This window comes from Solea senegalensis, linkage group LG10 (genome assembly GCF_019176455.1).
Source record: "Solea senegalensis isolate Sse05_10M linkage group LG10, IFAPA_SoseM_1, whole genome shotgun sequence".
Lineage (NCBI taxonomy): Eukaryota > Metazoa > Chordata > Actinopteri > Pleuronectiformes > Soleidae > Solea > Solea senegalensis.
Genome location: NC_058030.1, coordinates 6,841,687 through 6,863,807, shown reverse-complemented (window position 1 = coordinate 6,863,807; position 22,121 = coordinate 6,841,687). Strand labels below are relative to the sequence as shown.

The window sequence follows — 22,121 nt, the reverse complement described above, 5'->3', positions numbered from 1 at the left end:
TTGTTTCAGGCCAGGATCCATGTCAAAGAGTCAAAGAAGAGTCACTAGACTTTTTGGTTGTTCTTAATCATGCTATGAAATGGATATAAAAAGAGAGAGAGAGTAGATTTGTAACTTAGTTTTAAATAAATTCACTCACATAACGGATGATATGATCACACCCTGACTTTGTTTCTGTTATAATTTGAGAACTTCCTTTTTATTATTTGACCTGCATGCATGAAAGCAGTCTTGAGTATAACTGCATGTATTAACTTATAGCTTGATACAGTTGTTGTGTATCTGCTCAGGTCTCTTTCTTCTGTCTCTACCTCATCTCCCTCTTGTCCTTTCTGTCCCCCATTTTTCCTTTCACCCCAACCGGTCGAGGCAGACGGCTTGTGGTTCTGGAGTCTGGTTCTGTCAGAGATTTCTTCCAGTTCAAAGGGAGTTTTTTCTCTCCACTGATGCCTAGGTGCTTGCTCATAGTGTGAACTGTTGTACAACTGGTGCCTTGAGAGAATGTATGTTATGATTTGGCGCTATACAAATATAATTGAATTGAATTGAATTGAACTGAGTGACAACTCCCTCAGGACCGGTGTCTCCCTACCACGTCTCCCACCACAACATTAGCAACAAAACAGATGAATAAGTGCCACTAGAACTGATGAGACTCAAACGATGATGAAGACAGTGAAGATGTGGAATCCTGTTGAGAAATGTGATGAACTTGTAAATTCACAGAAATGAAGTGGTCTTGATGATAGATGGTGGATTAGTCAGCTTTTGGGTATCCAGAGTTCTTTCTGATCATTTTGCAGATGTAAATGCAGCTCCCCCCCCACAGCATTCTTTACCTGCGACCGGCTCCTCTTCCTCTGACCCTCTTTCTGTGCGTTCAGCAATACTGAAGTCAGAGGATGTCTCATTGTCGTACGGGGTTTCACCCTGTCCTGAGCCGCTCTCCTCCTCCCCGCTCAGTGGCCAGGGTGAAGGTGATGACACCACAGGAATGGTTGGAGGCACAGTGCTTCCTACCTCTGTGGTAATGGCACTGCCACTCTCGCTTTCAAAATAAAATGCAGAGGAGAGTTCGTCCTGATCATCTGGACTCTGGCCAGAAGCCAAGGTTGTAGACGGGGGAACAGTGATCGCAATGTGGGTCGAATAAGGAAGTGCGCTCTCCCCCGAAGCCGAACTTTGAGCCCTGTCCCACTCCTGATCTACACCCTCCTGTAAGTCAGTGAACATGGCTGAGCCAGAGGCACTGCTGCTCATATCTAACACCTGCCCCTCTGAGGTGGGGGTGAAGGGGGAGGCTGTGGGTGAGGAAGAAAGGGCAGAGGTATGGAGAGCAGAATTCCCATCTGACGCCGAGAACCGGGGAGTCGTGGCGTCAGTCGCCATGGCTGCAATAGAAATGGGCAGGTCACTGTGGGTGGCTTGTAGGAGGTGGGGGTGTAAATAGGATGATGAGGGAGAAATAGTGCTATGGTCAAATAACAAACTATCAGAAGCCGTCACAGACAGAGAGCGAAGGTCATCTATACCAACACCAGAGGCTGAGGGGAAGCCCACGCTAGAGTAAAGCTCTAAGCCAGAAGAGTCCCAGACTGAGGACGGCAGAGGGACCTCAGGAGAAGCATGCAACCCGGGTGAAGACGCCGATGGCTCCATAGAACACCCACACATGGTGACCTCATTGCTGACGAATGTAAACCCATCACCACTGACCTCTGAGAGGAGGGATTCTATTGTGCTCCCTGTGGCAAACCTTGAGTCTTCAAACCCAGCTGAGACAGAGTGGGATAAGCCTTGAGTCAGGGGGAAGTCACTGGAAAGAAGAACTGAAGGCTCAAGGGTGGGGCTGAGAGACAGAGAGACTGTTGAGAGTGACGAATCCCAGAGGTGCTTGGCAGTGACAGTGGTGTCAGACACATCCGGCATTGTTTGTATAGGAGGGGTACCACTAAAATCTAATGGGTCCCCTGAAGAAAATGACAAAGACGAAGACCCAGACAACAAATCACCATCACCATCACCATCACTATCACTATCATTATCATCAATGCTGACACCAGGGAAGATGGGATCAGTCTCCCAACCAGACAGGGGGTGCAAGGAGTGAAGCGGGTAAGGCAAGGTGGAGGTAGCAAGCGTAGGGGTTGAAGGAGAAGCCAGGTCGTGGCTAGTCAGCGTTGCGGTAGCTGCATGCTGGGAGTCCGACGCAGACAACAAAGGCCAAGACGAGGAAGGAGGGTCATGCAGGCAGGTAGAAGGGGCTGCTTTAGGGTCCGTGGTGTCACACAAAGAGGAGAAGGTGAAGGATGAGGAGGAAGAGGAGGGAAGGACAGAGGGGCTCTCACCGTTGAACACCGACTTTGTGGTCTGCAAGAGAACGGCACTCAACTGGACTGAGGTTGTGGTGGACGGAGACTGAGGAATGCTCGGACTCGCAGGACGGCGTGAGACAGCCTCAGTGGAGGGAGACGGTGTGGAGGTCACCTGTGAAAGATCTCCTTCAGTGGCGGTCTCTTCATTTATGGGGTCCGTGTCTGCCTGGCTGTAGGACGATGTTGATGTTCTGCTCATATCAAAGCTCTGAGACCTCAGTGTGGTTGTTGGAGTGGTGATATGTGAAGAAAAACTGACACCAGCTTTTCGCTTTACAGTAGTAAATGAAGGCGTTGCAGTACTACCATCACCTTCTGTCTTTTTACTGGTAAACATAGTAGTAATGATGACACCACCTCTTGCTTTTGCACTAGGTGGTGTATATGTAGGTGTAGTAGTGCCAACACCACCTCCAGTCTTTGCGCTGGTAAATGTAGGAGTAGTAGTACTAACACCACCACCAGTCTTTGCACTGGTAAATGTAGGAGTAGTAGTACTAACACCACCACCAGTCTTTGCACTGGTAAATGTAGGAGTAGTAGTACTAAAACCACCTCTTGACTTTGCACTAGTAAATATAGGAGTATTAGTACTAAAACCACCTCCAGTCTTTGCACTGGTAAATATTGGAGGAGTAGTACTAACAACACCGCCAGTCTTTGCACTGGTAAATGTTGGAGGAGTAGTACTAACAACACCGCCAGTCTTTGCACTGGTAAATGTTGTAGTAGTAGTACTAACACCACCTCTTGGAATGATGCCTCCAAAACCGTGTGTATTTGTATGAGAGTTTAAAGTGGACATGGCTTCCTTGGATTCCTTAGCTGTTGTCGAGGCCGTGAAGTAAAAGGGAACATTGCCATTTAAGACAGCATTTCCTTTAACGTCTGGTGGCAGGGTGACTCCTTGTGGCTGCGTGTTGGTACTGCCGTGTACTGTCTCTTCCAAATGGCTCCGTCCCTGACCAGACTGTGGGAACTGGACAGAAGGAACAGGATCTGTGCTGGTTCTTCTGTGAGCTGAATCTCCTGTTGTAGTTCTGATGCCAGGTAAAGGTAAGAGATGTGATGGAGAAGTTGTGGTTCTTGGTGAATGAATAGGAATCAAAGCCCGATCATAATCCTCAGTTTGTTCAGGTTCATTCCATGGCAGATCAGGATCATAGTTGCCCTGTTGGTGACACGAAGATTAACAGACATTAAAAAAACAGCTACACATTAACAGACAGATTCTACAAAAGAACAAGATCATTTACCTCTTCATCAAATTCACTGGAATCTGGATCCAGTGTATTTTCTGGAAAAAAAATAACAGTTTGCATCATTAGTTACTAAAAGGACTAAAGTGAATATAACATGTCAAACAAATAGAAAAATAATTCAACTTATTAGTCATTTTAAGTGTACAAAAATATGAAAATACAAAGACATGTAACAAAACAATTTGAAAACAATAGGATGAGGTCATCATGGAAAAATACACGTGGGATGCTACATTCTTTTATGCAAAAAAAAAACTACATTTAGTTTTTTATGCTTAAACATTGTATTATTGAGATATAAAAGGGAAACTTTTCTCATGAAGGATCTAAATGTTTGAAATGATAGAGGGACAGAGTGAAAAACGGGGAAGGATAGGGACATCTCATGCCAGAGTCTCCCCCCACCCCACACACACACACACACACACAAATGCACGCAAACACAGGAAAGCTTGAGAAAAAAGCATTTGCAACTAATCAATTTTATGTTTCATCCCCCTTAATCAAAACAGACGAGCCAGGGAACGAGGTTACGCTCAGGTTATCCAAACATTTTGGTTGTCAAACTTTGCCCGTCTGTCGCCAAATTAGGGATAAAAACAAAGTCACAAGTTATTTGCAAATGCCATTGTTAACTGAGCTCAGGTGCACAGCACACAGTGGACGTGTTGGCGCGAGTGTGACTCTTACCTGTCTGAGGCTAAGTGATACATCATGGAGACCAGATCAAACTGGTTTGTGAAGCATGAGGTGAGGTTTTACAATTTTAATGAACTGAGATTGAGAGAGAGATGGATGACAGGGTTTGGAGGGGGAAGCTAACCGAAGTCTTTGGTTAAAGGAATACTTCACCCATTTGCATTTAGCTTTGTATTACTAGAATAGGGGTCGTATTTTTGAAAAATTGTGCTTCCCAACCTCAGTTTCCCCTGAGTCGAGAAATATCTTCATTCTTTTTTTTGTTAAGTGCCACCAGTGACACTTGGTAACATTTTGGAAACTACAATGCTAATTCTGCACTTTTTAGAGCCACTCGTAGGGGGAAGGGACCTCATTCCCAGAATGTAAACAGTGGCCGCCATCTTTGCTAACAGTTACACTTACGCTAACAGAAGTGTCACTGGTGGACACATAACAAAATAAAACAATGAAGATATTTCTCAACTCAGGGGAAACTGAGGTTGTGAAGCACCATTTTTCAAAAATACTACACCTATTCTAGTGATACAAAGCTAAATGTAAATCAGTGAAGTATTCCTTAAAATTTGAGCTTTTTTTGTGCTACATCTGATGCTCAACAAAATATCACATCAATACAAACTACAATCTAGTCAATTGATTGAATAATTTTTTTCTTATGTTAGTATGGAACTAAAATACTTTATAATTAAATCACAATGATAATTACAAATGATCATTTTAAAGCAAACATCTGCAGATTTTTGAAGAAAAAACAAGCAAATGTGAAGCAATTTGTGGTTCCAGCTAGTTCTAATACTAATTTGAGTTATTATTAAGGCATTCAGCTAATGTTACAATCTATAAATGCATCAGACAGCAAAAGCTTTTACAGGTACCATCTTTCTTGATGTCTTTTGTGGAATATCTGGCAACGGCTGCAACAAACCTTTTAAGAGAAGCCATGAAGGGAGGACATGACAATGCTGACAATGAAAAGGGATGCAGAGGATTTTCTTTCTTTGTATGAAGACACTTTAGTTTATTTTCTGTAAAGCTCAGTCATAATCCATCGCTATCATAATTGCCATTCCAATTCATAATAGACGAAGCGAAGTGTCGCTGCAAGCATGCAAACATTTCTTACTGTGAGACGCAGACGGAACGGACGCCACGATGTGAAATCAAAACAAAGACGGAGGCTTTGTCTTTTCACATGACAAGGTTACACAGGTGAAAAACCCTTTTTGTGATAGAAATGTAGACATGTGTACAGGCAGCACAGTCTGAGAGCACAGAGAAACTTATGAAGAAGTTAAAACACACAAAATAGATGAGTCAATAGAGCAGTGTAGTGTGTGAACTGTAAATGAATCCCAGAATGAGGAGTGAAATATAAAGAGTCAGAAAAACTGCAAAAGATTATTTGTGTCATTCAGGTTTGAAAGGGAGAATGAGTGGAGGACAGGACATTTTGTTTTGGAGATAAAACTTAGAAAAGAAAGAAAAAGGAAACATAGAAACATTAACATGGAGGTTTATCATGAATCACATGAAATATGATTTTAATTTGTCGATACCACAACCAAAAAGCCACAGCTGCCCTAAATTAACAGCAATGGTAATTATCAAAAACATTTCCATTATCCATGATTTACTATTTTACCAAAAAACTGAAAAAAATAGTAAAGCACATTATTATTTCTTGATTAAGATGTCAAATTATAGGTATTTACTTGCAATACTGAACAGAAAAATTAGTTTCAGTGGTTGAATGTTAGGCCTGATTCATTTCTGACTTCTCAGAGAAGAAACCCAGCGAGCCGATATAAAAGATTTAATCATTCTTTTATTTGTTTGAAAATACACTTTTTGTTTGTAATGATTGGAATCTTGCTTGCTCAGACTCTTTTGCGTTCCAAACTTGTTCTTTGCTCCCAGTTTTTTTTTTTGATTAGGAAGCTGCCTGCTGATTGGCTACTGAGTTTTGGAGCAACAGCTCTATGGACCGGAAGAAGTCGTTGTCCGTCTGGAACTCATTTGTAATATCTCAAAGATAATATGACAAATGTTAGATACCATCCTACAACATTACATTTTCAGTTATTATAAATACCTTGTCGGATGACGGCGGGGAAAACTTGAGGGAACCCAAATGAAATTCCGATCATTGCAAACAAAAAGTGTATTTTCAAACAAATTCAATTCTTTTTTTGAATGATTTAATTTCATTTGCAATGCGTGTATTTTGATTTTGTGGTGCTCAATTCATAAAGTGTTGGTTTCTTCATGAAAAGAATATAATTCCATTTATGTATCCAAGAATTCTACACACTCAATCTTTAAGTTAAATATTTTGAGAGTAAGTCTTTACTTTTTCCAAAAAACAAAATGTTGAGATCTTTAATGATCTCATCTTATTGCTCCATATTGAAAGCTTAGTCTGGACAAAATGAAAAAGTGCAGCAGGAGCAGGAAATGTTAAGTCTGTGCTCGGTCTTGGGTGCGGTCGCTCTTACCCGGGTCGTCGACGGGCATGGTGAACGTCAGCTGGTCACTCACATGTCCATACAGACCATTGGTGCACACTGCTACCACCTGTACCACATAGCTGGTGTTGGATACGAGATCATCAAGTATCGCCCCCTGGTGGTGGGAAAAGGAATGGAATAAAAATTGAAGAACCCTATTCAAGCTACAATCTTTTTTTTATAATGTTGTGACATCTGGTGCCTTTGTATTTTGACCATGGAGAGGTTCATAATTCTAATTGCCATTTACTTATATATAAAATGAATGTGGTGTTAATGTGCTGGATTATAATAGTGGTGGATGATTTCACATCTAATGGGATAAGAATAATGTGGTTAAAAGAAAAGTGAGCAACTATTTCAGACCTGGCAGAGATGCTAGACTAATATCAACATTATGACAGTCTTTCTCACCACATCTTGGTCTCCATCAGTCAGGTATTCAGAGGGGACAGCGTTTTCTACATTGGCGAATTTGTAGGTGACAGAATATTTCTCGATGGTGGCGTCAAACACAGCCCGTGGCCGCTCCCACGTCACCAGCAGGCTGCTGAGGTTGTAGGGCGCCGTCTGGATGTTCTCTGGCTCCGAACTGCAGACTGAGAAACACAAAGACAAGAAGAGGTTACTTCCAAAATCCCAATGTTACCTTATGTGTCATTTTTAATGGCAGTAACTGGTTTTCCTGGAGTTTTCCTGCAGCCGTAAAGCTGTATACGTGTGTAACATTTCAATATAAATGACTGTCCATTACATTCAAACCACTGTCAAGTCAGGTATTTCTCTGAATATCAGTGTTTTGTTGTTGCGTCTGTGGAGACACAGAGTGACACATAACAGCAAAGCACAACAGCTATGTTAGTAAAGCAGTGAATTTCAGGTTAAGGAATTATCCCCGGTCCCCTGAAACATGAGTGAGATGAAACAAATGTTGCAAGATAACTTTAAATGAGTAAAATACAGGGTGTTGGAGGACAACTGTTGGATTATGGACCTGGAATCTTCTTTTTCAGAAAGCTCTGCTGGTTCACCCAGGGCATGGGGTTAAGGCTGAGGGGGAATGTCATTTGCTGCACGTCACACCACAGAAAATAATTCATTCTAATGTATTGTGCTGCATGAAAACAGCCACATCAGCCATATCTGGGTGGTATTTGCTTCATTCATTTTTTCTATTAGACAAATGTGTATTTGTAAGTGACAAAGGACTGACTCTGAGGTCAGGGACATGGTGGTCTTAAAAGTAAAAAAAGAATCATAATAATAAATCATACCAGCTGAAGGAAAAAAGGCAATTATGTTTGTATAATGTACCTGTCTACACAGGTATAGTCTGATTTAATTAAATGTACAAGTTAAGCAAAAGTACACAGTATTCTACCTTTACAAAGTTTAAATCGATTCTTTTATCCTCTAGGAGCCAGCTTCATAAGAGTCTTGGTACAAGCACTGAAAATAATATATCACATTATGACAATAATTGGGTTCTTTTGAAAATGAATGATAAGACCTTGTCTATAAATGAATAAAGGTTTCATCACAGTCTGTTTTCTGATACTTTCCCACACTGACTGTCATCAGTTGACACGGTGCTGACTGACGCTCACAAGGTTATTATTTATTCGGTCTGTGATTGTGAAGTCAACTCCTGCAGTGTGATTATGATTCTGGGTCAGGGTCGAGATTAAAGGAGCAGAGATAATGCAGATGACAGACACTCAGAAGTTTGGGATTAACACAGATTTTTAAAAAAAAGGCTGATGATTGAAGACAATAGAGGAGAGAAAGCTCCACATATCTGAGCACATACATATAAAGATCTCACTTTGCTCTGTGGACTCCAGTGAAAATATCCTGCTGTATGTTAAAGCTGCAATGTATATGTGTTCTGCACTCTTATAAATACACATAGTTAAAACAAAACAAAGAAAAACAAAGAGGAGGCAGACCAAGTTCAACCACTAGAGGGCAGAATCAGCCAGTAGATTAAACTGAATCTGACAGTTATAATATCCTGATGAGCAGCAAAAGTTAAAATCTAAAAATATTGTTTAATAAGACAGGTTCTTTCGGCTAAAATGGGTAAGGTAACAATTCAGTTTTCTGAACTTATGTTGAAGAGAAGTCTGGAGATAAACTCGATGCTGTAAGATTAATTCCTGTCCCTACGATGGACTTGTGAACTGTCCAGGGTGAACCCTGCCTATCGCCATATGTCAGCTGAGATTGGCACAGCACACATAATGGATGGATGGATGGATGGATGGATGGATCAAGACGTTTCATTTTCAAACAGCAAAAAATATAGATGATACTTTGCTAACAACAACAACAATATCAGATTTGAGAAACATTCACACATTTATTCACATTCACACTCCGGGACAGATAAAGGGTGCCTAAAGTGAGCAAAAGGGATCGACTTGTTCAATTTTGCATAATTATGCCAGTTATTCTGTTTTTAAGGAGCACAAGCTTTCAAATTTCAATGTTAATGCTGTAATTTTCAAACGAGAGGGTAATCGTGTGAACTTCTGCAGGGAGAATTTGATCTGTGGATAATTAGAGCAGACAGATATCCCGGTAATAAGCAAGTAAGTGCTTTGTAAATGAATTGTTATACTGTGATAATAAACTGCTGTCAGCACGGAGGTTTATTAATTTAACTGATCCTTTACTTTAACTTAACACGGTTACTTTGACGCCGCCACATTATTTTCACTACAGCTTGGCACAAGGATTTGTCCCTCAATACATTTATTTACACAAATGATTGAACTCAACTTATGATATTAACAAGATGTAATCTCTTGGAAAGAGAGTCACAATGTACAAGTCAGCACATGCGTGTGAGTGAGTGAGGGTGGTACTGTACAACCTGAAACCTGACTCATAATTCAACCTTCTCCTTTCAACACACGATAATCACCGTGTGGAACTTTGACTGAAAGGCTTTGTTGAACTTCGTTGTACCTGTTTGGCATTTGAAGTTTTCATTAATTCATGTAATTCAACACTTTTGTCCAAAAGCAAATCACATTTACAACATCAAGGTTTAATTTCCTGCTTAGGGACTTCATTCTGATGTAGAAGGTTGATGTGGGAATATTTAGTTTTACATTGGAAATATAATATTCTGAGTTTACTGGACATTGTGACTGTTTTAAAGGACAATAATAAGAATAATAATAATAATAAAATCAAAGTTTGTAAACCTCTGTTACCAGAAGCTGCCCTGCCCCTCCAAAAAAAATCCCACAGCTCAATACATTTCATTACTAATTATATAACAGAACCAGCAACAATCAATGGCCAACACCACATCCAGCTGTTTTCTTTCCATCACTGAGGTTTTATTTAGGTCACTGGAGTTCTATTCTCATCTCTCCTTTCTGATCCATTCAGACTCTAATTAGCACACCGGAGTCTCAGTGAGGTCAGTCACATCAGATGCCGTAATAATAGAAAACATTACTGGGTCATTGTTGTGCAGCAGAGATTATTAATCATCTCAGACATTTATTGTCCAAAATAAGTCAAGAGAATTTTTACACAACACAGTATGAGGTATATTTTAAATATATGTCATATTGTACAGTTTAATTGGTGTAATTGTTAACAACAAACCCATTGCACTGCAGCTGCAGGGTAATTGTTTCTCTTCTGTTTAATTTATCTTGTTTCATTTTTGAATTCCGAGTTGTCTTTTCATACTACCTTGTGTTTCTACTATATTATTTCATAAAACTTTTACTGTAATTAGTTGCTAAAAGACATTTTGTTGACATCCTAATAGACATCAACAGAGATGGGAAGTTTCGAGTATTAACCTTCAAGTCATTCTTGCAAGAATCAAGCGAGTCAAGTCCAGTCCCTGCTTTATTGGATTTAGCATGGTTACTTCTCCTTACCATAACTCCTAGACCATTTGTGATGTCTAGAAAATTCAAAAACTACCAGAAAGCAGAGAAATAGAGCTTATATATACACAGTATATTATTCCTGTCATTATGGTATGGAAGATGATTTTCCACAAATTCCACATTTAAATGTGCTTAAAAAGAGTCCCCCTCCTCTGGCCATCAATAATTAAAGTTGTCTGTAGAAAATAAAGGTGTCTGTAGCCCTCGCAATATTTTAATACTCAACTAAAGCATAACTAAATCAAATCTATACTAGACTGAACTCACTGAGACACCAATCTGAGGTGTAGGTGATCGCCAGGTTTGGGATTTTGGAATCATACCTGGTGTGGGGACCTCCTCAGTGCCGGTGTAGGAGGAGTACACCTGTCCCATGAACTGCTGCTGCTCCCTGTAGTTGTTCTGCAGGTAGTCCATCAGCATCACGTATCCTGCCTGCTGCATCGTCATCACCTCGCAGAACATCTCCAGCTGCGGCACGGGAGAAAACGACAGAACGACGTCAGAAAACAGCGGCAGCAAAAAGCTCTGCACACACATGGAATAAGGAAGCCAAGCCAAATGTAACCTGCAACCAATTAGATTATTTGGACGTCTTAATCAAGAAATAATAATGTGCTTTACTATTTCTATATACTGGCACATAAACAATGATATTTGATAATTACCAGTGCTGTTCATTTAGGGCAACTGTACATGAAGTCTAATACATTTGTTGAGCACTGTATGTCATGCTATACTATGTTCAGTATGTGTTAATTTGACCATGAAAGCTACTGAAACCGCCCTTTAACCTGCAGTCCGCCACCTCTGTACCTCTGCAGGTGAGTCACTTCCATCTGGTTACACAACAGTGAGTCAAACAGAGCCCATCAAGGCTCTTTGTGTCGTTTTAAGTCCCGACATTAACGATTAAAGCATCAGTCTGCTGCAGCCTGAGCTGAGCTGGAATGTAGACCAGCTGAGACACGTCACCTGGAGAAAACCTGGAGCAGAGAAGAACCACAGTGTCCACCAGCACAGCTGTGGTGACTTACACTTCAACTACTGGTGTCAAAGCAAAGTCAAACAAAAGTCCAGACTCCTGATGAAGGTCTGAGGCCGAAACGCTTTAATGTACACTGTGTTTATTTAGGAGTTCTCTTTACCGCAGTATTAAACCTGGAGATGTCTCATGTCAAAGACTTGGCAGGTGTCACGCTGGGACTTTTAAGTCACAAAAACCCTTTGTGTTTATGTTTTCACATGTTTGTTCAAGTGTGTATCTTTAAAACCATAAAGATCTTTTGTGAGCTAATATCTGTTTGGTGTAATGACTGCTTCTGTATGGTTGTCAGTCACTTTTGGCCTCAGGGCCTTTCTCACACAACACATGCACACACACATATTCACGCAGCTACCCTTGTAAGGACTCGTAACGACTTATTTGAACGGCCGAACCAAAGCTTTGTCCCTCACCTGAACCACAACAAAAATTCAAACTACAGCCCTAAACTTAACCGGTTTCTCTGAAATGAGGTCCTGCCTTATAAGAACCAGGTTTTGGTCTCCATGAGAACTACCAGTCCTGACAAGGTCAGTGTTTATGCCAGAAAACATACACAGATGCACACACACACACAGAGTTTCTCTGCCTCACCCATGACTCGAGTGTTTCCTGATCTCTGGCAGGATAATTCCTCCTTTCAGCTCCTTGGGCAAGTTTTTAAAAAGGTTGTTTACAGACGTTTCTGCAAATGAACGAAAATTCCACAGCTGATGTCTGCTTTATAAGGACCACACCAGTTGTGGCCGTGCAGACACTGCACAAGGATGCTTTTTTGTTGTGTTTCTGTGCTGCAGATGCATACAGTGTTTGTTGTTATGTGGTGATGCAGTTGCTAAGGATGCTTGAACTTTATTTATGTGTCAACATGTCAATCACGAGCACGTCAAATTGCAGACCGGATGTTTTGGGGGCAACTTGTAATTCATGTGACGCACTTCAAGTTTTTTTGGCAGCATGTTGTAAGAGGCGCACCCACCCCCTGGTCATGAAGAACACAAATAAGTATTTAATTGTAAGCTATAATAACCATGCAACTTATAAGAAGGACAACAAGACGATCATAATCTGTAATAAAAAACTAAATGTTTATTACAAATACAGAAATATAAATTCTACACTCACCTGCCACTTTATTAGGTACACCTGTTCAGCTATTCAATGCACCCAGTCATTGTCCAGTAGACATTGTCAAATCAACTTAATGATATTCAAACTGAGTATAAGAATGAGGAATAAAGATCATTTATGTGACCGTGAACATGGGGTAGTTGTTGGTGTCAGATAAACAGGTCTGAGCTTTTCAGAATCTGCTGATTTACTAGGATTTTCATGTCTTGGGTTTAGAGAGGATGGTCTGAAAAAGAGAAAATATCTGGATCGCCAGTTCTCTGAGCACTTTGATAGGGGTCTTGTTTACCTGATAAAGTGGCCGGTGAGTGTAAATCAAAGTGGCTGGACAAACTGTTTGCAGTGAACTACTGTTAAGTTCGCATTCCAGTAAAACTCAATTAATTGTACCCTTAAAAATTACATTCAGTGATGGCTATCATGAAAGTTTAGTGGACTGAAGTGGACAAATGACCAAGAAAAAGAAATCAATGATTTACCTTTTGATGAAAATGGTTTAAGTGAAAATGTAGGTTTTCTCTGAACTTCTCACCTGTTCATCAGAAATGGCCACCGTGTTCTTGAAGACAACCCACTCCACAATCTCGCTGCAGGGCGGTGTGGTCAGGGAGCCGTTGTAGATGAAATATTTCTCTGTGGAGTTGGGCAGGAGATCTTGGAGAGTGAAGGGTGAAACCTCTGCACTCTTTCCTGGATCAGAGGAAGAAAAAAAACAAAACATTAATAAAAACGTTAGAAGAAGCGGGAAAGTGAAAGGACGGGAGAAGGAGACGACGTCAACGACGACATACCGAATCTGCTCACGCTCAAGATGCTGTCTATAATGGGCGCATAGTTTGGATTGTCTCCTGTGGTCGTCTGTGAAGAGAGAATTTGACAAAAGTTTGACACACTCCAGGTTGAAAAATTAGTAGAGGGAAACTTTAAATTAAAATTTACTTGGGTCACTTTTAGTTTATTTGTTACATATCCCACAAACTTGTCATATTAAGAAAAGTATGACTTCATCTGCAAATCTATTAAATGACTTTACTGTGTTTGACTTAACATTATACACTTAAATAATAACCACAATACCTAAAGTACACATATGTATATGTATATATATATATATGTATGTATATATATGTATATACATATATATATGTATACATATATATATAATAACAACATGTGATCCTGTTGGTACAATCCACACCCACAAGCAGCTTTAGTTTAAAAAGGTGTAACTGAGTCACGCTCACATTCAATTTACTTTTACAGCTTTTTGTAAAAACTAGAATCAAGGGTTTTAAAGACTTCTAATGTCTGAAGACTTTGAATGGTTTGGCTATTCATATTAGTTGTTTAGCCTTTAGTTCCTAAATACTTTTTCTTTGCACTCTTTTCACATGCCGCCTACAATTAGAGTGTAAGACGAAGCTGCAGCTGGAGGTATTTATTTGGGTTGTTGCAGAAATGATGTGGGGGTCATATAGATTCCTTGACTGCGCAGCGACAGCTTGGAAGTAATCAACATGCTTCAGTGCAACAAAAACAGATGTGAGATCCAAACTCTTGAGTGGCTGTTTGTCACTTTGTGAACAGATCTGACCTGCACGCTCACACACTGAACAACATCAGAAGTTCTACTTTTTTTAAACATGATCACATTATTAAATGGGCTAAAGGTAAGTTCCATAAACAGCTCTCTAACGCGACATGTATGGCTGTAAATGAATGGCAGCCTCATCGTTGCAGGGGCTCACGACAGCCGCGAGCGAACATCGTGGGCTACGGCCAAAACAGTGACAGAAGAGACTGCAGTATTTTACTCAGGGACAAGATAAACACTAATAAATAAAGCAGCACTCTTGTCTTGCTCGGCGCCGGTCATGTTCCTGGTTGACCTGACAACCTGCTTTTCCAGCTTATGAGGGGTTTCTGTTGGAGTCTGTGATGTGCAGGGAGTCGGTCATTTGTTGATATCAGCAGACTCCAATCATACACAGACAACAACTCACTCGGTGCGGGAGCGCTGACATCATCACATCACTTTAGACAGAAAATCCAACCACACTCCAATTCCTAAATTGCCATGGTAGAAAACAGAAGTCTTATTTTTTTAATTCATCTTATACAAAGAGCAACAACGGAGGACAGCCAGCATTTTGTGTTCTTTGTTCTTGGCATGTGGCCATCTATAACAAGATGAAGAAGCTTTGTTTGAGAGAAGCCTGCAAGTTGCACAGATTATCCCTCCTGTCTCACACAAGTGTTGATTATCTGTCGACAAAACGTACCAAACTAAAATGAGCTGTACTGCTCGGTAGAAACTGGATAACTGGGTGTGCTTACTCCTGAATTTAGTGCTGTTCACTTTAATTACTAAGGATAGATGTTGGGAGTCTAAACAATGACCCAGTTATCAGCTATGGCAGCCTGGCACAGCAGCCCAGATACAAAGTTTGATAATTCATCTTGTGTTGGATGCTACTTTCTCCACCCTGATCTCCACCCAACCTACAGTCCAACACACAGACACACACACACACACACACACAGCCTGCAGCTTCACATCAGACATTTTTTCTCAGTTTCGTTCGAACATGGCTTCTGTCAGTTCAAACATGCCAGCGTGGCCCCGGGGCACTGCAACTGCACAAAGCTGAGGTAGAGAAAGTATGCGTGATGCTTCGCATCCTGGCTGTGAACATGAAAACACAGACAGGAGCACAGAAATGATCCAGAGCCAGAAATATGAATCACATTGTTCATATGTGGTACAATCTATGTGGTAGTGCTCCAAAATCCAGAGACTCTGCTTCCCTCATCCCTTTTTTTTAAATCTTCAACAGAGGTCATCGATAAAGTTGCAGTCTGCCAACTTTTGGAATTTCAGATGAGCTCCTGAAACCATACTATGAGTACAAATCTGTTACTGCTGCTATTGACACCCCCGCAACACCTGGAGTAATGCTGCCCCATTCATACTGGTCAGGAAGTGCACAAACACCTGCCAACATCTGGTTTTTGTTTGCAATCAGCACTCACTCCAAGGCCAAGTGATTCACAGGTTTTTATCAACTCTGATGGGACTCAAGAGTCTGCACATTTTTCAGTGATCTAAAACTGTTCACTTTAAAAAAAGATAAAAATGTGCATCCATTGCAACAATGCCAGTGCTCTCTTCTGTTGATCGGTTGCATTGGTCGTTGGCAGCACGTTTATAACGTTGAATATGACTCGTCAGCGGAAAACCACAGAGTTGCAAACTCCTTTGCTGGCAATTTTGAGACCATAGGTGTATTGTATGTCTGCAGTAGTTTCATTTATCCTAAATTTAATGAATGACATTGGGTTTTTTTTGCATTTCAAAACTCACTCTACTGTTCTACTTAAAGTCTCACACACACACACACACACACACACACACCTCAAACAGCACCGCGAGTGCTGTTATTCTGCCTCCAGCCTTGATGGATTCATCTAGAGAGTCGAAGCGATCTGCCTCATAACAGAAGATTTGCATCTGTGGAAAACAAGATGAGTATGTTTACCTGGACAAGTCAGAGCAAGTCCACTCACATATAGAACAGACAGTATACCATGTTCGCACCAATACTTTTTTCAGCTGTGGTGCTCCTGTTTTGGTAATTGCATACATACATGCTGATCTACAGCTCATCAGCTTCATCAGCTTTTTAAATCTGGAAATAACATCATGAGAATATCCTTTAAGGTCAGAGTGTGGTGGTACAAGCCTGAAACCGGGGCGAAACCTATCACTTTGGACTGCATTTTCTAAATCTTATGACTCAAGTACTGTAAACGCACAAGTAACAGTTGTATTATCAAATGTTCCTGTACTAAAAACTGTGAAATGGAATATGGGTTTCAGTTGCAACGATCTCACCTCTAAAGGGTATTTGACTCCATCCAAACTGTGTTCGGAGCCATCTGAAGAGGCATTGCAGCGTCCCCAGTGGAAGGTTATACGTCCAACCTTGAACTTTGACATGAGGCCTCCTCCACTGACATAAAACTCTCCATCCACGTCCACCGCCACTAAAAAAGACAAAGGCATATACATGACACTGCATGCACCGTATGCTGTGTGTGTGTTTTCAGCATAACAGAATGCCTGAAACTGCATACAAACTCTAAAACACATCAAACCTGTGACAGTGTCTTTAAAGCTGTGAAGACATGAAAACGATGCTGTCAAACTCCTCAGTGAAAATGACAGATTATCAAACGTACAGAAGATCAAAAGATCAGAGATCCTACTACGCCATGTAATTCTCCACCAACGCCTTCAATGGCACATGGCACAATGACTCAGTCAATGAGGGGATCTTCTTCAGCTTGGTCTTTGTTTGACCCGACAAAAGGTCCCTTTAGGATCAAAACCTTCTTTGATGGTCTAATAAACATGGAGCATTATATCATCCTTTCATCTTCTCTGCTATACCGTACATCTCAGCCCAACGCCCTCAACACAGATCAGCCATGTGACTATTGTGTTGTATAGATAATGCATGTTTTTCCATGTGAATGTCATCAATCTGCTGAACACACTTCACTGTCTGTGGTCTGTGTGTGTCTTATGTTCTATTAGGTTTCCCTTTAACCTAGTCTAAAAAACAATTTCCTCTCAAGGAGGGCAAATATTGGCTCAACTTGTTGTTGATTCATTTGTGGTGAAAACCTTGTTTGTACAATGTCACCAGCCTTAAAATATCCACACGCAACGAGCCGCCGATCGACTTTTTTTCTTCAATCGAAAGCTCCTAACGAGCTTTCACTGAGAGTTTTGTAAATAGTGGGAAAAATAACAATTAAAACAACATTGGGCCCTTTTGTTTGCTGATAAAAAGCAATTCAGTAATATCGGGCTGAACCATGCTCATTACATTACAGAAAGCCTACGGTGCAGCTGGCGGCCAAACATCAACTACAACAAGTAGTTGCAGAGAGTCCTGTTACAAAGAAGTGCAAGACTTGTTTGTTTTCAGCTTTTTGAAAACCAAGGCTGGATGTTTTCTTTGTCTACAATTTCACTTTAACAATTGCCTTGAATGAAGACTGCAGGTTATTTTGTTTCACCACACTTAGAGAGAGAGGAAATGTACTCTATGAGAGAGTCTCAAGTCTGTCAAATGAGAAACTGGTAACTGTATCCTTTACAGTAAGAAAAAAAACACAGTTTGAGGAGAGGCCATAGGAGGATTAATGAACCCTGAAGACTTGACACCTTTTCACTGATTAGGTTGTGGACGCTTCAGTGTCATGGAGACTGATGTAAAATGCATCACACCTGGTGCACATGCTGAGTAGGGATTTTCAAATTGCAGGAGGCACAATATTTCTCTTCAAATTACCATTTTAGATTAAATATTGTCCTGACCTATACACATCATATTCCACAGACTGAACATATTTGTTTCTTACAGATCTGCACAAATATCACATAGTAATCATTTAAAATCATTCAAACGAAAATGAGAGTATGTAGAAATGACCACTCCCTCTGATATCGTGAATCATAGCACAGTCGCAATGAAAAAAGCTTTCTTGGTCAGTGTTATCACAATTAATCCTGATGTGCAAACAGGGAAACCATTAGGCATATTTTAATGGTTTCTAATGGTTAATTACGTTTTCCTAAAGGTTCGGTTTGTTTTTCTAATGGGATTCTATTATCTCCTACACAAATATACAGGAATTTAACTGGTCCCTACAGGAGTCTAATAGTTCCTACAGGAGTCTCTGGTGCCCAGCAGTAGGCTTCTCAATATGTTTTTCTAATAGTTTTAGATCCTAATGGGACCAGTTTTCTAATGATTTTAGCTCCTAATGGGACGAGTAGCTTTCTAATGGTATTACATTCTAATGAGACCAGTAGGTTCCTAATGGTACCAGTAGGTTCCTAATGGTTTCTTCTGATGGTTCCTAATGGTTTCTTCTAATGGTTCTTAAAGGTTTTTTCTAATGGTTCCTAATAGGGTTCCAATTCCCATTTCCAATTCCCTAATGTTTTTTTCTTAAGGTATTCTACTGGATTTTTCAGTAGGGTATCGGACTCTACTAAGCTCTGAGGAGTTGCTGGACAAAAAAAAACAACTATGCTCAAACACACATTATGACAATTCTCTGTGCTGACAAGGACAGAGTCTTCAGCTCTTGTTAACAGTGACCATAAGCAACATGAGGAGGAGAATGACCTCACCAGTCTTGCCATCATTCTTGATGGTTGTCCTGTCAGTTGTTGGACTCTCCCAGCCTTCAAACTGCAACTTCTGGTACTGCAGCTTCACCTGGGACAGGTTTTCCTCAACGTTGATGGGAGACTGCTTGGCGTTGCTGCAAGATGGAAACCTCTTGGCCCAGTTGTTTTGGTTTAATGTTCCTGGGAAGCAAACAAAAAGAACACTCTTCAATATAAGACAACAGCATTTGTTTTAACTGTGAAGTCACATATAAGTAACTCAACTGTAAGACTAGCGTCACATTATATTATTCTCTGTGAGTATGCAAGGATCCACCTGTACCAACCAATGTTCTTGTGTCTCTATGGTCACTCTTGAATATCTGCGTGATTCAAACACATTTACATACTATACTCTCTCTCTGTTTTGCAAGAATGCACAGAATCTGCCTGATTTTTAGTTTTTATAATAAAAATTTCCTGTCACGATTATCCTGACAAGCCCATTAGTAATAAGTATGGACTTCTCATTCTGAGCAGTCATGTAATGATCACTCATAGGTATGCTGCTCTGGGAGAGCTAGCTATGAACTAACAAGGTAAAAAAATGTCCAACTGTTCTGCTGCACTCCAGCTTCAGTGCTAATATCAAGCACATGAGGTCAAAGGCCAAGATTTTTCAATGTTAAAGCACACTTTGGTGAAACATAGCCCGCAGCCTTAGACCAACAACTGCCGCTCATTGAAAGGGTTCAGCATTAGGTTTCCTCTTCTCTTTCATACACTGACATGATGAACGACACAACACTACAGTATGGGAAAAAATGCTATAGTCTGGAATACAAATTATACCCCCGTGGATGTCCCTCCATTCATTTGCAAGTGTGTCAGCTTCGGAAAACTGATTTAATCCAGCAGCTCCTATTCAAGTCAAGCTGATCTACAGCTTCAGGCTCTATGAAAAATGATCCCAGCAGTGAGGTGGGGTGCAATCATAAAGAGTCCAGGTTCTACTCACATGTCCTGCTGCTGATGTGACGGCACTGTGTGAAAGGACTACATGTGGATTTGTTCACATCTGCTCTCACTCCGCTCCTCAGACACGAGTCACATTCAGGAGATGAGAAACAGCATGGAAGCTGTGGTCTGTCTGCATCACTGTGTCTCTGGTTCACAGCAGCCATATCCAATATTTAGAAAGTTAAATGAGTATGTCTCGCCAGAAAGAGTGTGTCTCATAGAAAGTCTGTTTGAATTGAAGTTTTTGAATACGCAGATCTAGACTGTGACAAGGGTTGCCAACTTCCTGATAGGAAAATAGAAAACGGTTACACCATGTACACGTTACTGTGATGCTATGGTACACAGGACTCGGACGACCAATTAAAAGTGCCCATTTTCTGTTGGCCAGTAATGAATGACAGACAGATCGGGAGGAGAATTTTATTTCCCCCTCATACAAATCCCGCAATCTTCATTAGTGGACTGAAGCGACTTCGGCGAACAAAGGAGTCACCAAGTGGCTGAGGTTGGGCCTGATTGTCCGACGTGTTATAGAAAACATTTCACTGAGATTTCAAAATACGGTCGATTGGGGAATCGGTTCAATTGGGGGTTGCAACATTCAGCCGAGTTTGCGTTCCAACCAAAACTTTTCAAATCAAATGTCAATATTGCTACGTGTCCAAAAATAAATGACCCCCTCAAAATCCATGTTTTCAAACCAATATTTAGACTCCTTGTCGAAGGAGTTGAAATTAAATGTTTAAAGTGCTGCTTAATGGAATCTGTGATCACTTAAAATGCTTCTGTGCTTAAAATAAAGACACACTCAATAGTGGTTGACAGTCTCTATACCTGGGTGCTAACGCTTCATCTTTTCAATCATCATAATCATGTGCTTATTAAAACCTGTTCTCAGTCGGATGATTACTTCCCACTGCATTTTAACAATAGGGTATATAGGGTGTCTCAATGATGGGCTGTGTGTGGAGTCACTGACTGTTACCATTAATGACTGTCTGACTGAAGAATGAACTGTCTTTTTTATTCAATGTGCTTAATAAAAACACATTATTATGTCTTGTTTCTTTATAGTAATCGTAAACTGGAACATATCATCAGTCATTAGATGCGTCACATATGCACGTACAAGTTTGACAGTCTACTTCCTTCAGATTCCTTCTCAAGACACCACATGTTCAGACTAATGACGTCCCAGAATTCTTACACACGTTTGCAGCTACTTTGCAGCTCCGACATAGTAATTACGCACTGAAGTGTTGTTTCAGCCAGCTGGTGTTTGTGTTTATGAGCAGGTGCATGAGTGGTCACATGACCACTGATACCCCTCCCTCCCTCCCACAACCCTTGCTGTTGATTGGCTGTTTGAGGCGTCTTCCACCAGAGGACAAAAAGCACAACCAGGTCAGACGGGCTTTTAGGTCAGAAATGATAGTAATATGTGCTCTTACCTCCCCGGTGCACAAACTATGGGTTACCAAAACAAGAAAAACTATTCCAAACATGTTTTAGCCAAAAGTGATAGGAAAAAAATACAGTTAACTTTGAAGTAAAAGTATTTGCTGCTGATTCCTTTCTACCGTCATGACTCTTGAGGAGATTGTGACACATTGATTGACAGCATCAGTTGAAGCAGGTCAATTTACAGCAACACATGTAACATTATGATGTGTTGAAAGTCCTTTAGGATAACGTTAGTTCCAGAGTCTGTGGCTCCATTATTTTGGGGGTTGGTGATCCCCTGCTCTTACCAACAAACCCCACACCCTTATTTTCTCCAAATATTGCTTTTTCTTATATTCAAAATCATATTTGTTTCTGATGAACACAACAAGTGTACAGGAACTGGACAGTCCAAATGTTTAATCGGGTCCATGCCAAATTTGACTGTAGATATTAGTCTGTACCTGATTTTCCATGAAATGTTGAAAAACACCTTAACAATATTACAGAAAGTGAAAAA

At 40.6% G+C, this 22,121-nt stretch overlaps 1 protein-coding gene across 4 annotated transcripts in view; it reads right to left on the bottom strand.

Annotated features, from left to right (window-relative positions):
- LOC122776381 (receptor-type tyrosine-protein phosphatase zeta-like) overlaps positions 1 to 22,121 on the bottom strand; it is a 940,026-nt gene that overhangs the window by 894,123 nt on the left and 23,782 nt on the right. For 2 of the 4 annotated variants that reach the window (XM_044036889.1, XM_044036890.1), the window contains exons 3-13: positions 19,157 to 19,336; positions 16,841 to 16,992; positions 16,361 to 16,456; positions 13,737 to 13,803; positions 13,478 to 13,635; positions 11,093 to 11,240; positions 7,261 to 7,445; positions 6,835 to 6,961; positions 3,632 to 3,672; positions 2,349 to 3,546; positions 840 to 1,391 (exon numbers count right to left, since the gene is read on the bottom strand). In XM_044036889.1, coding sequence (XP_043892824.1) covers positions 840 to 1,391; positions 2,349 to 3,546; positions 3,632 to 3,672; positions 6,835 to 6,961; positions 7,261 to 7,445; positions 11,093 to 11,240; positions 13,478 to 13,635; positions 13,737 to 13,803; positions 16,361 to 16,456; positions 16,841 to 16,992; positions 19,157 to 19,336 — 2,904 coding nt within the window. The remainder of the gene's footprint in view (positions 1 to 839; positions 1,392 to 2,348; positions 3,547 to 3,631; positions 3,673 to 6,834; positions 6,962 to 7,260; positions 7,446 to 11,092; positions 11,241 to 13,477; positions 13,636 to 13,736; positions 13,804 to 16,360; positions 16,457 to 16,840; positions 16,993 to 19,156; positions 19,337 to 22,121) is intronic. The other 2 variants (XM_044036892.1, XM_044036893.1) reach the window with 1 other exon arrangement.